The sequence below is a fragment of the Mastigoproctus giganteus genome, chromosome 13 (assembly GCF_048544385.1).
Source record: "Mastigoproctus giganteus isolate SK-2022 chromosome 13, ASM4854438v1, whole genome shotgun sequence".
Lineage (NCBI taxonomy): Eukaryota > Metazoa > Arthropoda > Arachnida > Uropygi > Thelyphonidae > Mastigoproctus > Mastigoproctus giganteus.
This window is the reverse complement of record NC_143587.1, coordinates 77359843-77380975: the sequence shown is the minus strand read 5'-3', so window position 1 is coordinate 77380975 and position 21133 is coordinate 77359843. Positions and strand designations below refer to the sequence as shown.

At 37.9% G+C, this 21133-nt stretch overlaps 1 protein-coding gene across 1 annotated transcript in view; it reads right to left on the bottom strand.

The window, feature by feature from the left end:
• Itpr (Inositol 1,4,5,-trisphosphate receptor) overlaps positions 1-21133 on the bottom strand; it is a 1293714-nt gene that overhangs the window by 796139 nt on the left and 476442 nt on the right. Inside the window, exon 23 of the mRNA XM_090387283.1 lies at positions 5632-5752. Within this exon, the coding sequence (XP_090243409.1) occupies positions 5632-5752 (121 nt within the window). The remainder of the gene's footprint in view (positions 1-5631; positions 5753-21133) is intronic.

Genomic DNA, 21133 nt, shown 5'->3' with positions numbered 1-21133 from the left:
TAAGTTATATCAACGGAATAGTTATTAAAGCTACATTTTAGATACAAATAAATGAAATTTTTATGATTTATGTAGCAGTAGAAGTGGTAATAGAGGCATGTGATGCAAGAAAGCAAGCACACGAGCTTATATAGCATCAGCCAAAAAAAAAAAAAAAAAAAAAAAAATTCACAGAACCGTTCATTCCCTATAAAAGTTTGTCCAGTTCCTCCTTCAATTTATTTAAGCTATCAACTTCCATGACAGATGGAAATTTGTTACAGCAATTAACCGCCCACTGACTAAAGGAAAATTTCCACACATCTATTATATGACTGTCTTTCCTCAATTTCAATTTATGCGCTCTTGGGTTCGTAATCTGAGAAAGCAGAAGCATCCCATCAGAATTCAGTGTGCTCAACCGAATCAAGGCCTTATACATCTCAATCAGATCACCTTGCAGGTGCCTAGTCTCCAGCCATTTCAATTTGCAGAACTTAAGCCTTTTTTTTTTTTTCTTTTTCTCTCTTATGTAAACCCCAAAACACGAGAGGTATTAGAACCTATAGTACTTAGTATCATGCTTGGGTTGGAGGTTGAGAAGATGAAAGAAGATATTTGTTGACATTGGACTCGAACTTCTGTAGACTAATTTTCAGGAAATACGTATGAAGGAAGGTTGTTCCAGGAAACGGCAGTTGAATGAATAAACGAGGAAGATGAAAAGTTGGTTCTGTGAGTTTGAAGTTGGACAGTAAATGGAAGTTGGCTGTTGGCTGCACGTGTTCGGACTGTTTTGAAAGAGAGAGAGGGAACTATAGAAGCCAATTCAGAAGAACAGTGCCCTGGAAATATCTGTAGAAGAGGCATGCAGCAGAAACAGTAACTCTCTGAGACAGTGAGTGGAGAGACTATGTTAGAGATGAATCATTAATTAACCTAAGTGCCGTCTTCTGAATGGAATCAAGAAGCTTGAGAGAGGTTTTGAGGCCACCACCCCAAATGTGGGAACAATATTCCATGGTAGAGCGGATTTGCGATTTGTACAGAGTTAACAGCAGTTTGGAAGAAAAGTAAAAGCAAGAGCAAAAGAGAAAACCAAGTTTTTTTAGTTGCAGAGGAAGCAATATTTGTAATGTGCTTGTGCCAAGAGAGATTAGAAGTCAGGGTAAATTCCCAAAATAGATATATCATTTTGCTTAGTAATCGGAGTGTCACCAAAGATAAGCATAGGAGCAGAAGAATCCTTTTTGCGAGATAGTAGTAGTAGTAGTGGCATGTGGTGCAAGAAAGCAAGTGTATGAATGCAGCATCAGCCAAAAAAAAAAAAACACACCATTCCCTCCAAATGCCTGCCCAGTTCCTCCTTAAATTTATTCAACCTATCAACTTCCACGACAGACGGAAGTTTGTTCCAGCAATTAACCACCCGCTGGCTAAAGGCAAATTTCCACACATCTATTCTACATCTGTCTTTTCTTAATTTGAAGTTATGCTCCCTTAGGTTCGTAATCTGAACAAGTAGAAGGATCCCATCAGAATTCAGTGTGAACTTAAAGACAAGACTGAGTTTTAGAAGGATTGAAATCAACTAAGGTATCTTTGCCCCACTGGAGAATTACCTGAAGATCTGCATTGAAGGAATTGGTAGCAGATTTTCAAGAAGTTGAAGCTGATTGAGCAGGGCACGGTTTCTCAAAATGGAAAGTGGAATGCAATGTGCTATCATCGGCAAAACTATGGATAGGATTTCCAGTTAATGGAAGAAGGTCATTAATGGAAGAAGAGGAAAAGAGTGGGGGAAAGAACTGAACCTGGGGGGGAACCGACATTAGTGGAGAAGTTAGCAGACAGAGAGCCATCCACCATCACCCTCAGTGAGCGATCAGAGACAAAACTGGATAACCAATTACAAAAAACAGATGGCAAATCTTAAGATGAAAGTTTGTTTAGAAGACTTTTATGCCAAACACGATCGAAAGCCTTTGAGATATCAAGAGCAACTACTTGTGTTTCACAGAACTTATCCATTGAATTAGTCCATAAATGGGTAACATAAGCCAGAATATCACCAGTGGATCGACACTGACGGAATCCATACTGGCGATCGTTGATCAGACAGAAGGTTTCTAGGTAGTTTAGAGTTGGCAGTTAATGGATTTCTCCATTACTTTAGAAAGAGTAGAAGTAATTGCAATGGGACGATAATTAGATGGGAGGGATTTGTCACCCTTTTTAGGAACTGGCTGGATATGAGCAAATTTCCAAGCAGAACGAAAAACACCTTTGGAATAAGAAAGAGAAAAAGAGCAGCAAAGAATAGAAGTAAGTTCAGGAGCACAGATTTTGAGAGCAGGTAGAGAAATACCATCGGGACCTGGAGCTTTCTTAGCATCAGGATTAACAAAATCTTTCTGACATCCTTTTGACGGAAGATCACAGGAGGCACTGAATAGAGCATTTTGGGAATGGAGGGAGGTGTTTTACCAAGATGATTAATACATGAGTTGGAAGAAAAATGGGATGCTAGTAGGTCAGCTTTATCCTTGGCTGAAGTGACAACAGAACCATCTGGTTTGGACAAAGGTGGGAGCAGAGATAGGCAAAAGTTGTGGCCAACAGCTTTGGCAAGAGACAAGAATGCTCGGGTACCATTAGGGCAAGAAGCAAGTTTTCTATCCTTAGGCTGTTCAAACTCTAGTTTGGACTGATTAATAACTGTTTTACAATTGTTGCGAGCTTTGATGTAGGCAGAAAATGAAGCTGAAGAATTACAAAGAAGCCAATTACGATATGTAACATTCTTCTCTTAACAGCCTTAGCACATTTATTGTAAAACCAAGATTTAGATAAAGGACGAGATTTTAAAGAGGAGTGTATGCTAAAGGATTGCATTCCTGCAAGAATAATTTCACTGACACGATCTGAGCAAACGTTGAAAGAGAAGTTTTGAAACAGTAATCCGACAAAGGAAAAGAAGAAAAGAAATCTCGCAGGTCATCCCATTTTGCATTCTTGTAATGCTAAAACACGAGGTTCAAAATAGCCATGAGATAAAGGCTCCATTGGAGAAGAGACAATCATCAAGTTGTGATCTGAAGTGCCTAAAGGTCCTCTCACTTCGACCATGTACTTAGAAGGGTTGTTTGTGAGAAAAAGATCAAGCGTGTTGGCTGTATGATTAGGATTGTCCAATATTCTTGTAGGTAAATGAACAACCTGTGCAAGGTTATTAGTAATTGCTAAAGCCTCAGCATCTCAACCAGCTGGATCGGTGTGACTAGAAAACGGAAGCCAGCTGGAGTTGTGAACATTAAAATCACCAAGGAAAATTACCTCATTATTTGAAAGTTGGACTGGAGGGAGTAAAGTTGCAAGGAGAGGAAGTCAAAGAGCTCCAAGTGATTAGTGGAATTGTTAAAACGGTAGAGACAACATATGAATTTGACACAAAGAGGTAGAGAGATTTTAAGCCAGAGAAGATTGAAGAGAGGAGATTCCAAATTACTAAGACTCTGAGAGGGAATATCAGAATGGACATATGCACAAGTACCACCTTTGAGGCGAAAGGAATCATATAGCGAATAATTTGGGCATCTGAGATGAGCAGTAGTTGTAAGATTCTGTCAGAAAAAGTACATGGGGTTTGGGAGACTGCAAGTGCAAATGTATATCGCTGAGATTAGAGTTGAGACCACGTATATATTTGTGAAATGAATTAGGAAGTGTTTGGGAGGTTTAGATCTTTTCACAGATAAGCTTGCTCTATTAGTTTGCAATTCATGGTGTATTCAATAGTAAGAAAAAGTGGGTGGGCCATGCTGTATGAAGTAATGAAATTTTTGGATATGGCATACACATGGTAAGAATATACCCAGATCCTTGACATAATGTGACCTCAAAAATGCCCCCGCAAACACACTACTCGCACTCCCTCCAGTCACTATCTGGCAGAGTAGAGGTAGCAAGATTACGCACTAGCTGATCCGAAAGCCTCCTAGAGAGTTACCAATAGGTTCGGTCCAGTGTACTAACTAGTGGCTGGCCTGGGAACACCGTTTTAGAGCTGTACCCTCGAAATGTAAGGAATAATGGATCTCGCCACGAAGTTCATCATAACCTCAAAAGTCATCAATCATATTGCATGTTGGAAGAGATGGAGAAGGGTTGACTGGAACTTAGCTCTAGAGACTAAACATGGGTTCCACCACTTCAAGCCTCCAATAAGCAAAGTGGTGGTATTTCACCGGTTGATGAGAGTCATCTCCCACCTAGTACTGCCTGGTAACATAGAGGGGCAGCATTCCTCCATGTGGTGTGGGCACCACACCTCGACCCCTGCTTACGTTGGTTTACATCTGGGTGGTCACCCAACATGTACTTGTGCATGGAGATTATACCCAGGATTACTAACAGTCCCACCATCGTGAAGGTGCAAGCAGAGGATTTGGCTGTCACAGACCATTCAGACTTCGCCGAAATTGGGTCCACTTGACTTGAGTGTCACCCAAATATCAGTTCCATCAGCGTTTTAGACTCCCAGGTAGCAAGTAGAGCTTGTTTGGCATATCTGAGGAATGTCCGTGACAACCTCCAGGACCAGTAAGAGGACCCCGTCATTCCCCTCACCAATCTCATTGCCCCTCTCTGCATATGCTCAGACAACTCTACATACCTCGTGAAATGAGGCTTCCAGACCTGTACGCAGTACTCAAGGCATGACCTGACAAAGGGATAATCACCTCCATTTCCCTGCTAGCAAAATCCTGTATATCATTGACGATACTCCATGACACGCTCTGGCAGCCTGTCCGCATTGCTCAGAAAACTTCATCTCTGACTGCACAATCACAGCCAGGTCTTTTTCATTTTCTACCAACGCTAAGTAGTACCACACAGTTGGTACATTCTTCTGAGTTTACTTCTACCCATATGCAGTACTTTGCATTCGTCAATGTTAAACGTGAGTTGTCACTTCTCAACCTATCTGCCCAAATTTTCAAGATCCTGTTGCAGTAGCACACTGCCATTACTGTCATTAACAACTCTGGTAACCTTTGTACCATCTGCAGACTTCAACAGTAAGCTCGATATACCTTCAACAACAGTGGGCCCAACACCGAACCCTCTGGGACTCCATTAATAACATTAGCCCACGAAGAGCAGCGTCCATTGATTACACTCTCTGTCTTCTCCCACTCAACCACCCTTTTATCCATTGTAGCAACTTACCCTTATTACCATACTGCTCCAATTTTTACCGTAATCTTTCAGGTGCAACAGTGTCAAAAGCTTTCCTGAAATCCAAGTATATGATATCAAAATTATTTTTCGCATCTAGTTCCTTTGTAACCACATCGTAGTATCCAGCCAAATTTGTCAGACAAGACTTTCCCTAAACAAACCCATGCTTTGTCTGAATTATTGCGGCAGTCTTGTCTAGATGATTCCACAATGCATATTTAACCAGTGACTACATTATTTTACTCTGAATAGATGTTAAATTAAATGTGAATGAGTGAATAAAAAATAAATAAATAAAAGATCACAAATGAAGAGATGCGTTCAATAAAATTACTGAAATTTATCATGACACATTTTGATTCCATTTTTAAACTTAGTTGATAGCTAAACGTTTAATATCCAATATACCTTTTTCGCCTATAGTTAAAGTTTCTTCTGTGGCAGTTTTGTCATGACTCTCATCAAATTCCCTCTTAAAAATTGACAATAAGCCTGTAATGCGGTAGTCTAGACGAACATTCAATATAAACTGCATGAAAAACAAGTAAAAGAATTAAAGGTGTATTAATCAATAATATTCTTCTTACATATATATAATACAAAAAAGAAAATATGTTTTCAAGCGTTAATTTTATCATCTGCATATTGGAACACTAACAACAATATCTATAACAAAATAATGATAGCCTATATAGGAATATCAATATTGAAATGTCAAATAATATGCAATTCCAAACTAATATATAAATATACATATAAAATATATAAAAGAAAAGGAATGAGCATATATGCAAAGTGAGAGAAAAAAGGTGAAGAAAATGTAGAGAAAAATAAGGCAAAAGGTTCAAGGATTAGGGCCACTGATAATACAAAAAAATCAATGACCATGATGAATGATAGTGATAAAAGTATTGGAGAGAATGAGTAATAGAAGGGTGAATAAATAGAAAAGAAATCAAGTAGGAGTAAGTCAAGTAAAATAAATCAGAGTAAAAAAATAGTTATAAATACACAATAAATAATATTGCTGCATAACTTACAATCTTGGTGTCTTCTTCAGAGTGTCCAACATCAAGATTATAGACAAAAACAACAAAATCATGTCTCAGTTTGGATGCAAAATACCTGCCAAAAAGGTTAGGTCACAACAAAAAATAATAATGAAATCAACAATAAAGAAGTTAAAGCCAAAATGAAATTAAAAAAAGGGGAATATTACATAGTAGGCAGTAATTTGCAGGTGACACTTAGCATTAGCACAAGAAAGCAAAATTATATTGCATCAGCCAAAAAAAAAAAAAACAACCCTTCCTGTTTCACCCATCCATTCACTCCAAAAGTTTGTCTAGTTCAGCCTTGAATGTATTTATGTTGACAACTTCCACAATGACAGATGGTAGCCTATTCCAACAATCAACCACCTGCTGGCTAAAGACAAATTTCCACACACCTAGTGATCTCCCATTCAGACCTACATTTGCTACACTGTGCTAGTTTCACAGACTCTAGTCTGATCCTATAGTAAGTTGTCAAAACCTGACTATTTTTTCATCTTAAGTTTACTTTGTTTAAATTTCAAACTGAATATTTTGCCTTCTTTCAAACTTTCACTCATTTTCCTTTGACAAAATTTATCGGTTTTATTTTAGCATAATTCTGCATTTTACTTTTATTTATTTATTTTTGAATTATATTCTTGTTATTCCTTCCTTTTTGGTCTGTGTCGGGTTGGCTATGATGTATACGTTTCATACATATACATGATAACAGAAACAGAGACCTTGTTTATTTTATTTATTTATTTTTTTAATGAAAACCCCAAACACGAAAGGTATCAAAACCTATAGAACTTAGTACCGTGCATGGGTTGAAGGAGAAGTATGGGGGGAGGGGGGGATGCCGGAAACTTTGCTCTAGAGACTAAACATGGGTTTCACCACTTCAAGCCTCCAATAAGCAAAGTGGTGGTATTTCACCGGTTGATGAAAGTCATCTACCACCTATAAATTTGCTGTGGTTTCTTTAGTTTTGACTGCCGACCCCATGAAGCCATAGTTAAAACCTTAGGACCTACAGCATTAAGTATTATTTCATTATTTTCATGTTAATCTTAATTTTATTAATTATTTTCAGGTAATCTGCTTTTACTTTGCAGGCGTTTTTAATTTATTCCATTGTAATTACACTTGACAGGTCTACTTAATATACTGAACAAATACAATTGTCTATATATATAGTGCAAACTAGCAACCTCCAGTGAAAAAAAATTTCACTAGATTCACTAAATGTCATTAATTTTGATTTGGCTTTAACTTCCTTATTTCATTAAATTTATTTAAATTTACTCCAAATTTTTATTACTTATTTACTTTTGTTTTAGCCTTCCCCTTTGGCAGGTATTCTGCATCCAAAACAGAGACACAATATTGTAATTTTTTCCTACAATCTTGATAGTTAATACTCTGAAGAAGAAGAAGACACTAAGGTTTTAAGCCATGCAGCAATATTCTTTCTATGATATAAATGATATAAATTCTTTTTATTTATATAATTCTTTTAGATTGATTTATTTCAATCTGACTTACTCCTACTTGATTCATTTTCTATTTATTCACTCTTCTATTTATCTTACTGTTGTCACTAGACTATTATTCGTTGATTACTGGGTTTTCTAATTATAAGTGGAACTTGAACCTTTTTCTGAGCCCATTTTCTTTAATATATTTTATATTTATTGCCCTAGACTTGCCCAGGTTTTGCTTACACTGCCTTGTATTTCCATTGTTACATATTTTTTCTTATTTTCACATATTTTCATTTCAATCTTCTCATTCTTAACTTCTGTTCTATCCTCTACCCCCCCTTCTTTCTGAGTTTACTTCTCTTTCTTCTTCTCTATACTTACCAAAATTGCTTCCAAATTTTATTCACTACTTTACAATCTAATTCCATTCCATTATCATACCACAGAATTCAGAGAATCTATAATGCACTAAATTTTTATCAGCGTGGCCCACATGTGTAGATAGAAGTAGTCTATTTTGTACACATGGTATTCATTTGAACAAACATGGTGCAAGGATTTTTGGCAGTATCATTGAGAATACCCTAAGGGTTCAGGGAAACTGCAAGTTAGAGGGGGGGGAGGTAATTTAGATCCATGTGTATCTGATGATATAGGTCAAAGTAATGCTTGCACTCAACTCATGAATTCTTGTTGTTCCCACAACAGCAGATGTTGATAAGATGTTCTGAGGGTATCAATGTTTCAAATGAGGGAAAGATAAATCTCAGGATACAAATCAAGGGGGTGTGTCAAGTAGTAAATTGTAAAGGATTACTTAGTCTTAACTGTGTCTATAATGATAATATTATTATTAGCTATATGGTGCAAGGAAGCCTGAGGCTCAGGCTGCACCAGCCAAAAAAAAAAAAAAAAATCTGAATTACCCTGTGTGTGTGTGTGTGTGTGTGTGTGTGTGTGTGTGTGTGTGTGTGTGTGTGTGTGTGTGTGTGTGTGAGTGAGTGAGTGAGTGAGTGAGAGAGAGAGAGAGAGAGAGAGAGAGAGAGAGAGAGAGAGAGAGAGAGAGAGAGAGAGAACAAGAGTCAGAAGTAGGAGGGAATCACCAAGAAACAGAAGAATGATGATTCCAGCTCAGGACCCTGGGTATACCAATGCCAAGCCCATACTCACCAGATGTGAGCCCCTAGGGTATCAAGGGTGTGTTCTCAGTAAAACGGCTGAATTTAAACTGTTGTTATACCAACTAATGCTGATATAATAGGGCTCATAGAAATGGGAGATGCCATCTGGAAATTGGCAATGGTGAGTTCCACTATGGTTATATATAATGTAGGCAGGGAAGGGGTGGGGGTCATGCTTCTTATGAAAAGCAGCCTAAGTGCAAAGAGCTTTTGCTGAGTCTAGAGTTACATCTATCAGCATAGAATCTGTGTGACATGAGTTAGTTGGAAGCAAAGGAACAATGACATTGGGAGTAATCTCAGACCAGAAGATTGTAAAAAATATGACGAGACTTCTTACATGCAGATGGAATGGGCAAGCAAGTGTAATTGTCTTAGTATGGGTAACTTTAATCTATCACAGATTAAATGGAATAAGTGGGAGGGGAAACTCGCAATGGGGAAATTTTTTTAAATAAACTACATTATATTTGTACTAGAATGTTAGAGAAAGTACTAGGAGTGAGAATATTCTTGACCTCATCACTGCTAACAAAACAGATGACATCACAGGGCTTAAAGCACAGGAACCATTGTCAGGAAATAATTACACAATCTTCAGTTGGAAAATGAAGAAAGAAGTTCCAGTACTTAAAAAGAAAAAGCACAGATAGGGAGGCCATAATTCCTCTGTATAAGGCAATTGGAAGACCACATCTGGAATACTGTGTTCAAGTATGGAGACCTCATCTGAAAAACAGACATTGAGCTTCTTGAAAGGGTCCAAAGATGGGAAACTCGAATGGTGAGATTGGCAGGACTACTGTAAGAGGAAAGACTCTGATTATGTGGGCTACAGACCTTGGCAACCAGGCACCTCAGAGGTGATCTGATTGATGTTTATAAGGTTCTGAGAGGAATTAGTAAAATGAATGAATGTGGAATTCTCACTGTTACAAAGAATTCCAGAACTAAGGGACATAAATTCAAATTACAGGGGGGTTAAGGTATAGATAAGATTGTAGTAAGTTTTCTTTTAGCTAGCGAGCCTTGATTGTTGAAACCAGTTATCCTAGCAGGTAGTTGAGGCTAACAGTCTGAATAAATTCAAAGATTCACTAGATAATTACCTGTGTGAGGAAGCAAGCATATAATACAGTAAATACTATTACTAGCAACCATTTAATAATAACATACTACATAGGCAGAATAGTATAAATTTGACCTCAAGGTACACTGCTCTGGACAATTCTTCATCCTATATCTATAATCTTTTTTCTTTTTTTTTTTTTTATGAAACTCCCAAACACGAGAGGTGTTAGAACTATAGTACCTAGTGCAGTACATGGGATGGAGGTTGAGAAGACAAAAGATTATTTTTGTTGACATTACACTTGAACTTCTGTATACTGTAATTTTCAGGAATTACGTGTGAAGGAAGGTTGTTCCAGAAAACGGCAGTTAAATGAATAAACGAGGAAGATGAAAAGTTGGTTCTGTGAGTTTAAAGGTGAACAGTAAATGCATATTGGCGGTGGTGGCACATGTTCAGACTGTTTTGAAAGAGAGAGCAGGAATTATAGAAGCCAATTTAAAAGAACAGTACCCATGGAAGTATCTGTAGAAAAGGCATGCAGCAGAAACAGTATGTCTATGAGACAGCGAGTGGAGAGACTCTGTTAGAGATGAGTCATTAAATAACCTAACTGCCTTCTTCTGAATGGAATCTAGAAGCCTGAGAGAGGGTTTGGAGGCACCGACCCAGATGTGGAAGCAATATTCCATGGTAGGGCAGATTTGCGATTTGTACAGATTGAACAGCTGTTTGGAAGAAAAGTAACGCCGAGAGCTAAAGAGAAAGCCAAGTTTTTTAGATGAAGAGGAAGCAATATTTGTAATGTGCTTGTGCCCAGAGAGATCAGAAGTCAGGATAATCCCCAAAAGAGATATATCAACTTGCTTAGAAATCAGAATGTCACCAAAGATAAGCATAGGAGCAGAAGAATCCTTTTTGCGAGATATAAGACAGGACTGAGTTTTAGAAGGATTGAAATCAACTAAGTTGTCTTTGCCCAACTGGAGATTTACCTGGAGATCAGTATTTAAGGAATTGGTAGCAGATATTCGAGAAGTTGAAACTGATTCAGCAGGACAAGTTTTTCAAACTGGAAAGTGGAATGCAATGTGCTATTATCAGCAAAACTATGGATAGGATTTCCGGTCAATGGAAGGTCATTAATATACAAGAGGAAATGAGTGGGGGAAAGAACTGAACCTGGCAGGTCCCCAGCATTATTGGAGAAGTTAGAAGACAGAAAGCCATCTACCATCACCCTCATTGAGGGTCAGTGAGAAAACTGGAAAATCAATTACAAAAAACAATTGGCAAACCATAAGATGGAAGCTTGTTTAGAAGACCTTTACGCCAAACATGATCGAATTTGAGATGTCAAGAGCAACTGCTTGTGTTTCACCAAACTTTTCCATTGAATTTATCCACAAATGGGAAACATAAGTCAGAATATCAACAGTAGATCACTGATGATGGTTTATCAGCAGGAATATTTCTGGAATAGATACTGGTGATCGTTTATCAGCTGGAATATTTCTAATGTAGTTTAAGAGTTGGCAGTTAATCGATTTCTCCATTACTTTAGAAAGAGTAGAAGTAAATGCAATGGGAAGATAAATGGATGGCAGGGATTTGTCACCCTTTTTAGGAACTGGTAGGATATGAGAAAATTTCCAAGCAGAAGGAAAAACACCTTTGGAATAAGAAAGTGAAAAATGGCGGCAAAGAATAGGAGTAAGTTCAGGAGCACAGGTTTTGAGAACAAGTGGAGAAATACTATCAGGACCTGGAGCTTTCTTAGCATCAAGATTTGTAAGAATACTTCTGACATCCAGAAGACCACAGGAGGCACCGAATGGAGCGTGTTGGAAATGGTGGTAGGTGTTTTGCCAAGATCATTAATACATAAGTTGGAAGAAAAATTGGATGCTAGCAGGTCAGCTTTATCCTTGGCTGAAATGACAATAGAACCATCTGGATTTGACAGAGGTGGAAGCAGAGATGGGCAAAAGTTGTAGCCAACAGCTTTGGCAAGAGACCAGAATGCTCGGCTACCATTAGGGCAAGAAGCAAGTTTTCTACTCTTAGCCTGTTCAAAATCTAGTTTGGACTGATTAATAACTACTTTACAATTGTTGCGAGCTTTGGTGTAGCAGAAAATGAAACTGAAGAATTGGAAACAAGCCAATTATGATATGCAACATTCTTCTCTTGAATAGCCTTTGCACATTTATTGGAAAACCAAGGTTTACATAAAGGATAAGATTTTAAAGTGGAGTGTGGAATAAAGGATTCCATTCCTACAAGAATCATTTTACTGACACAATCTGATCAAACAGTGACATCAAATGTTTTGAAACAGTAATTCGACCAAGGAAAAGAAATCTCACAGTTCACCCAATTTTGCATTCTTGTAATGCCAAACAACACTGGTTTGGGAATAGCCATGAAATAAAGGCTCCACTGGAGAAGAGACAATTAGGTTGTGATCTGAGGTGCCTAAAATACTACTCACTTCGGCCAAGTACTTAGATGGGTTGTTTGTGAGAAAAAGATCAAGTGTGTTGGCTGTATGGTTAGGATTGTCCAGTATTCTTGTGGGTAAATGAACAATATGTGTGAGGTCATTAGTAATTGCAAAAGCCTCAGCATCTTGACCAGATGGGTCTGTGTGACTAGAAAAGGGAAGCCTTCTGGAGTTCTAAACATTAAAATCACTGAGGAAAATTACTCACTGTTAGTAAAGTTGGACTGGAGAAAGTCAAGTTGCAAGGAGAGGAAGTCAAAGAGTTCCAAGTGATTAGTGGAGTTGGGTGGATGGTAGAGACAACAGATGAATTTGACACAATGAGATAGTGAAATTTTAAGCCACAGAAGATTGAAAAGAGGAGATTCCAAATTAATATATAAAAAGTATGTTGTTGTTATTTGGTTTTTAGGAGCATTAGCAACTAAGGCCATATTGCTCCGCGGATATGCGGTGGTCATTCCCTGACCTTTCCGCATCCTCCATATTTCGTGGTCACGGGCTCGAACCCCGGTCTAATCAAGAAGTGTGTGCTACGCACTGCTGCTCCTGCCTACGGAGGTGCCATATATATAAAGTCTCTGACAGGGAAAATCGGACGGACATATACACATGTAACACCTTTAGAGGCGAAAAGAATAGTGCAGCAAATAATTGGGAAACTGAGATGAGCAGTGGTTGAATCAACCAAAAACAGATTCTGTTAGAAAAAGTACATGGGGTTTGGCAGACTGTAAGTGGCAATGGACACCATTGAGACTAGAATTGAGATCACATATATTTGTGAAATGAACTAGGAAGTGTTTGTGAGTTTTAGATCTTTTTGCAGATAAGGTAGTTCTATTAGTTTGACAATTCATAGTGTATTCAATAGTAATAAAAAGGAGGGGGGTTACATGCTGAATGAAGGAATCATATTTTTGGATGTCATACATAAGGATAAGAATATACCCAGATCCTTGACATAACATTGTCTCGACAATGCTCCCTACATACACACTACTTGGACTCCCCTCCAGTCACTGTCTGGCAGAATAGAGGTAGCAAGATTATACACTAGCTGATCTGAAAGCCTCCTAGAGGGTTACCAATAGGTTCGGTCCAGTGTACTAAGAAGCGACCAGCCTGTGAACACCATTTTAGAGCTGTACCCTCGAAATAAGGAAGATTGGATCTCGCCATGATGTTCATCATAACCTGAAAAGTCATCAGTCATACTGCATGATGGAAGAGATGGGGAAGGGTTGACCAGAACTTAGCTCTGAAGACTAAACATCGGTTCCACCACTTCAAGCCTCCAATAAGCAAAGTGGTGGTATTGCACCAGTTGATGAGAGTCATCTACCACCTACTATTGCATGGTAACACAGAGGGTGGCATTCTTCCATGTGGTGTGGGCGCCACACCTCGACTCCTGTTTACGTTTGTTCACACCTGGATGGTCATCCATAGTGTTCTTGTGCCTGGGGGGTTATACACAGGATTACTAACAGTCCCACCATTGTGAAAATGCAAGCAGAGGATCTGGCTATCACAGACCATCTGGACTTCGCCGAAATTGGGTTCACTTGACTTGAGTGCCACCCGAATATCAGTTTCATCAGCGTTTTAGACTCCTGATTAGCAAGAACAGCTTGTCTGGTATATCTGAGAGAACGTCTGCGAAAACCTCAAGGACCTGCAACATTCTTTGCATACTCAAAAATACAGATGCTTCACAGAGCAAATTAGCATCTATTGGTCCCCATGGTCTCATCATCTACACGTAACAATAATTTTTTCGCTAAGTTGAACAGATAATAATATACTTTGCCTTATTTTCCCATATATGCAACCTCAGCACCACACTGGGAATTCGGCAGTATTTTGCATAATGCTCTCTATCTTATTGCATAATGTCATCTTTGCTGTACTCATAATATTAAATATATTGGACAAAAAAAGCAACAAATTACACCTAAGATTCAATTTATATAGAGCAGAAATTAATATTTTTGGCAAAAAATAAAAATAATAATATTGAACACAAAATTGAATTTAGGCACTTTCAAATTCACACTTTTTTTCAATATTTAAATCTCAGTTCTTGCACAAATTCACGATTACAACTTGAGGATAAGAAGGTAGAGTTCTTGTTAGAATATAAAACTCTTTAACCTTATGGGCTTAACAGTAAATTTAATCATCGTTTTGTCTCTAATCATGTTTCTGATATTTGTATTTATAACAAATTTCAAATGGTTAAATATCGTAAAAAAACTTCCTATTAAAACATCATACAATAAAATCAAAAGACAAAAAATAAGAATAAATCTAAATTAAGTAATTTTTCTCTGGTTCTTAATGAAACTGACAATGATGATATTAATGTACAGTCTATCTATAACCTGAAATTAACCTGTTACTGTTAAATAGAGCATAGTCAAAGCCTTGTATAAGTTTGTTCATACATTTCACATCAAATCTGGACATCCTTTTTATATTATAAATGACATTTGTAAATTTATACTGAGACCACAGCTCAATAAACCTATGCAAGAACATTCTTTTCTCTTCTTAAATTTTAAATATAAATTTATGGATCATCTAAATATTGACTGTTATTTCACATAATTCTTTACTTCTCATAGATTGCCAAATACTCCAGAGGCTCACATCTGGTTAGTATGGGCTTGGCACACCCAGGGTCCTGAGCTGATATCATCATTCTTCTCTTTTTTGGTGATTCCCTTCTACTTTTGACTCTCTCTCTCATTCTTCTCTCTCTCTCTCTCTCTCTCTCTCTCTCTCTCTCTCTCTCTCTCTCTCTCTCTCTCTCTCTCTCTCTCACACACACACACAGGGTAACTCGGGAACTTTTTTTTTTCCTGGTGCAGCATAAGCCTCAGGCTTCCTTGCACCATATGGCTATTAATAATAATACTCATATCAAAGTTACATACAAATCTTCTAAACACTTTAGCTTAATTGCTTGTAATTACAAATCACGGGCATCTAATTTATGTTCTAATACCTTTGATTCAGACAACTGTATATAAAAAGAACAAAATTTTAAATCTTTCATTGATCCCAACTTTGGCCACATTATTTCTGGAGATTTCAATTCTGTCTTATCCTGAACTTAAGGAACTCCTTTTCTTTGGATTTAAGTTCAGATTATTAACTCCTAAACTTAATTTTACCTCTCTTATAAAACATCTATATATGGACCTTTTTGGGATATTGTAATTCTTTGGTTTAGAAAAACAGCACTCCTATTAGCATTAGTAGAGGCATATGATGCAAGAAAGCAAGCTTATTCAGCATCAGCCAAAAAAAAAAAAAAAAAAACCCAATCCCATTTCACCCCTCTGTTCGTTCGAAATACCTGTCCAGTTGAGCTTTAAATTTGTTTAGGCTATCAACTTCAACAACAAGTGATGGAAGTCGGTTCCACCAACCAACCAACCACCCGCTGGCCAAAGGCAAATTTCCGCACATCTATCCGACATCCGTCCTTCCTCAATTTGAATTTATGCCCTCTTAGGTGATTATTCTGAGCAAGATGAAGAATCCCATTGGCATTGAGCATGCTCAAACCATTCAAAGCCTTATACACCTCTATCAGATCACCCCGCCGGTGCCTAGTCTCCAGACTCTGTAATTTGCAAAACTTAAGCCTTTCTTCGTAAGAGCAACCCTTTGTTCCATTCACTAATCTTGTTGCCCTTCTCTGTACCCGTTCCAGCAGTTCTACATCCTTCTTGAAATGAGGCCTCCAGACCTGTATACAGTACTCAAGATGTGGCCTAACCATTGCCTTATACAAGGGAATAATCACCTCCTTATCCCTGCTAGAAAAATTCCTGTATATCATTGACAAGACACCATGAGCTACTCTTGCAGCTCGTCTGCACTGCTCAGAGAACTTCATATCTGCCTGCACAATTACCCCCAGGTCCTTTTCATTCTCCACCACTGTCAGTGTAGTACCGCAGAGTTGATACGTTGCTCTGGGGTTACTGTTTCCCATATGTAGTACTTTACATTTGTCAAAGTTAAACTTCATTTGCCACCTCTCAGCCCATCTGTTCAACCTTTCCAGATCCTGTTGCAGCAACATAGCGTCAGTAGTGTCCTTAACGACCCTGCCAACCTTTGTATCATCTGCAAACTTGGACATTAAACTTGATATCCCATCATCAATATCATTCATAAACACCGAAAACAACAACGGACCCAACACTGAACCTTGAGGAACTCCACTAATAACATTAGTCCACGTTGAGCAGTGTCCATTGATTACCACTCTCTGTCTTCTGCCACTCAACCATCCCCTTATCCATAGCAGCAATTTGCCTCCAATGCCACACTGCTCCAATTTGTGCAGCAGTCTTCCATGTGCAACAGTATCAAAAGCCTTTCTAAGATCCAAATATATAATATCAAAGTTATTCCCTGCATCCAGTTCTTTTATGACTACATCATAGTATCCAATCAAATTGGTCAGGCAAGACCTGCCCTTAACAAAACCATGCTGCGTCTGAGCTATAACTGAATTCTTGTCTAGATGATCCTGCAGTGCTTCTTTAACCAGTGCCTCCATTAATTTACCTGGAACAGAAGTTAAACTAACAGGTCTATAATTACTTGTGTCAGCCTTTGATCCTCCTTTGTGAATTGGGGTTACATTTGCACATCTCCAGTCTATGGGTACCTCCCCTGAGTCCAAAGAAGCTCTCATAATTATGGCTAGGGGTTTGCATACTTCCTTTGCTGCCTCCTTTAATATAACTGGATAGATCCCATCCACCCCAGGTGCCTTTTTTATGTTTATCCTCAACAATCTCTCCTCCACTTTCCTCTCAGTTATTACAAAATCATCCAGCTCACTGCCAATGTTTACTTTACCTACATCATTCTCCTTCCTGAATAACTCCTCATGCGTGAATGTAGATGCAAAATACTCGTTTAGATTGTTAGCCACCTGAGCAGGATCCTCAACTGTTGAAAACCATCAATATCCAGTGGACCAATCTGATTCATCCCTTTCCTTCTCGAGTTCAAATATGTAAAGAACTCTTTTCTGTTTTTCTTTGCATCCTTTGCCAAGGATTTTTCGTAGTCTGCCTTTGCCTGCCTAATCTCCTTTGTGACTTGGTTACAGACCAACTTATATCTATCATAGGCTTCCATGTCACCCATTAATTTGTATGTATCCCATGCATTTTTCTTCTCTGCCACATGTCTCATTAATTCATCTGACAACCATTTAGGACTAAACCTTGAACAATATTTCTTAGTTGGTATGTAAAGCCTGGTAGCCTCCAAGATTAGTTCCTTGAATGCTTCCCATTTTGAGTTTGCTGTTGGTAACATCATCAGTTGGTCCCACTGTATAGAATTTAAATACTGTCTCAGACCATCATAGTCGCCTTTACGAAAACAAAAACCCTTCCCTTTACCTCTGATGGTAGTTACCTCCTTGAGTAAATCCCACTTCAACACACTGTGATCACTGCCACCTAGTGGTTCATTTATCTGCAGATTCTTAATGCATGAAGAATCACTACTGATAATCAGATCAAGAGTATTGCTCCCTCTTGTTGCCTCACGAACATGCTGATGTAGAAAACAATCATCCAATAAATCCACAAAAGCCTTGCTAGTGTGCGAGTGACCAACCCACAAATTCCAGTCAATATCTGGGAAATTAAAATCCCCCATTATAAGACTCTCTGATTTACTGGCCCACTATTTCCCTGTACAATATCTTATTATACTCATCAGAGTCATTAGGCCTATAGCACACTCCTACTCTCAATTTTGATTTCCCTATGCTTATGTCACACCAAACTGACTCGACACTGCCCTGTCCATCGATGTCGACTGGCTTCACTTCCTTGGACTTTATGTGTTTCTTAATTAATAGCATAACCCCTCCTCCCCTCCTGTCCTGTCTATCCTTTCTATACACATTGTATTCCCCAAATGCCAGTTCTGCATTACTTATATCTGTGTGACACCACGTCTCTGATATCCCAACAATATCTGCCTTTGATGTTTTGAGCAATACCTCAAATTCATCAAATTTATTTACCAAACTCCTAGCATTGGTGTACACGCAGGTATACATGCACCTGTTTCTATTCTTAGCTACCCTAACACAACCCATGTGTTTACTTGTACCGCAATGACTACCAGCAGTCTCTGAAATATCCTGCATCTTGTTTTCCAGGCTTCTGCTCATTTCAATAGAAGCAGTGCAAGAATCACTTCCACCTCTGCCAGTGGCTACTGTTAATCTATTAGTCCTTGTATCCCCCCCAACTAGCAGTTTTCCGACCCACCTAACACTGCCTCGACAGCATCAGCAAAAATTCTTGCACCCTTTCTATTTAAGTGTATCCCATCCCTGTAGAAGCAATCTCTCCTGTTAACAAGTACAGTCCAGGCTGAAAAAAATTCTACCCCTTGAGCCTTGCACAATCCCTCCAGGGCCGAATTGATCGACAAGGCTCTCATCATATACTCCCTCCTATCGTGTCTGGGCAGAATTGCAGACACTTTCAAATTCAATTTCAAATACATTATATACATACCATACTGAAGCTCATCATCCCCTATCTCCAGTTGGCACCTCGTTTCTGTAAGCTGAATTATGTCAGTGTTACTTGTCCTAATGAGCAGTTCGAATTCACTCATTTTATTGACGACACTTCTGACATTACTGTAGAAACAATTAAGACTTAGTGTTCTTGTATGGTTAACTATCCTGACACACCCCTTCAAGTTATTTAAGCTTCCTAGCATTTTATTCTGCTCATTTTAAACATTTCTGACCTCAGAACATCTTGCTGCTATGTTCTGTTGTGGTAACAAACACTCTTGAGGTATATGCAAGTGTTAATTAGGCCAATATTATCAGATAAATGTGTATCTATATTATCCATGTCTCCTCAAACTAGCAGTTTCCCTGAACCTTTAAGGTATCCTCAATAATACTGGCAAAAACTCTTGCACACCTTTGTTTAAATGTATCCCGTCTCTACAAAACAGATTCCTTCTACCTACAAGGAAATTCAAAAATGAGTGTGAGAAAAAAATAAAGATTAACTTAAAGGAGAGCAAAGAAGCAGAAGTTCCTCAAAAATAGGTAAGGTAGTCCCAACACAGCATTTGTTGTAAAGCACAAGTAGAGTAGACTGTCCAAATAACCATACCCCAATTAACGGAACATTTGAGCTAACGCAAAATTTAGATTGGATGCTTACATACAATGCGGATGTATTACAGTGGTGGAAAAAATAACACGGCAAGTCATATGATCACTAATTGTTTAAGTTCACTATTTTGAAAGTGAATTCTCTACTGATATCATGGATTATACCTCTGTTTTACATTTATTTTAAATTCAAAACCCCTCACTATAGCTCCTAAAGTTAATAAACCTCATACAGAGAAGAAAAGAAGAACAACATTAAAGCTTAGTAACAAACTTGATATAATATTATAAAACAGAACGGGCATAAATATGTATTAATGGCAGAATATAACACCGGATCGTCATTATATTTATGTTTTTTATGTGAAGTTAATAATATTACATTCTTAATCTCTCTATTTCTTATTTAGCCTCATTATTTCTGCATTAAATATATTAAAAATAAAACTTTCTAGAAAATAGAAAAATCGAAATAATGGCATCTTGAATCCCCGAAGGTGCTGTTATTCTGCAGTAAGTCTGCTGTAATTAAAGTAACATAAGAAGTAAAATAGTAATAAAATTAAAATGAGTGTTTACAATGTAATGTAGATGTAATAATAGGGGTAAAAGCAGGTAGTTACATGCAATGGCTTAGCACCATGTAAGAAGGCAAGGCAATTGCCTCTGGGCCCTTTAGGGGACTGGCGTCTTTGGCTTCCTCTTTTTGCAATTTTCATTAATTGAGTAGGAACCCGAACATGTTCTTTGCCTCCGGGCTCAAAAAAGGGTAGCTACGCTACTGGTTAAATGTGAGTAAAAGAAAATGATGTAATTTAGAAAAAGTCGTAATTTAGAGTGCAATATTAGAAGAATATGAAAGTAAATCGTGTAAGGAGGGAATAAAGTGAGATAAGGGAGGGGATAAAAGTGCAGATAAAATAAGGCATAGCTAGTGAGCGGTAAAGCAAAGTAAGAACGTTTGTATTGCCCTCATGCTGCTCTAATAGATTTATGAATGAGAAAACAAAAGAGCAGAAAGTAGAAAGATATAAAGCAGAGAAGAAAACATTAAAAAGTACTCAGGCAAGCTAGGAGCATAAAGTCGCTCCTAGCTTGCCTGAGTACTTTTTAGAAAGGGCGTTGGATAAGATAGTGTTATTAGAAAGGGAAGCTGATACCAAATGCTTGCAAAGTTTTGAAAAAGGTGATGAAAATATAAAACCAAAAAAAAACAGAACCAAATAAAGCCACAAATAAAATATAAATAAGTATATACTTACAAATAAGAAAGTAAAAAATAGATAGGCAGATTTTCCAAGTAAAGAGTAGTATATCGTTAAGGTGGGAAAAACCAGCAGGAAAATACTCAGCAGAGATATATAAGTGCAAATGGATCAATCCAAAAAACAGACTCCAAAGTGATAGCACATTTGAGAGAATG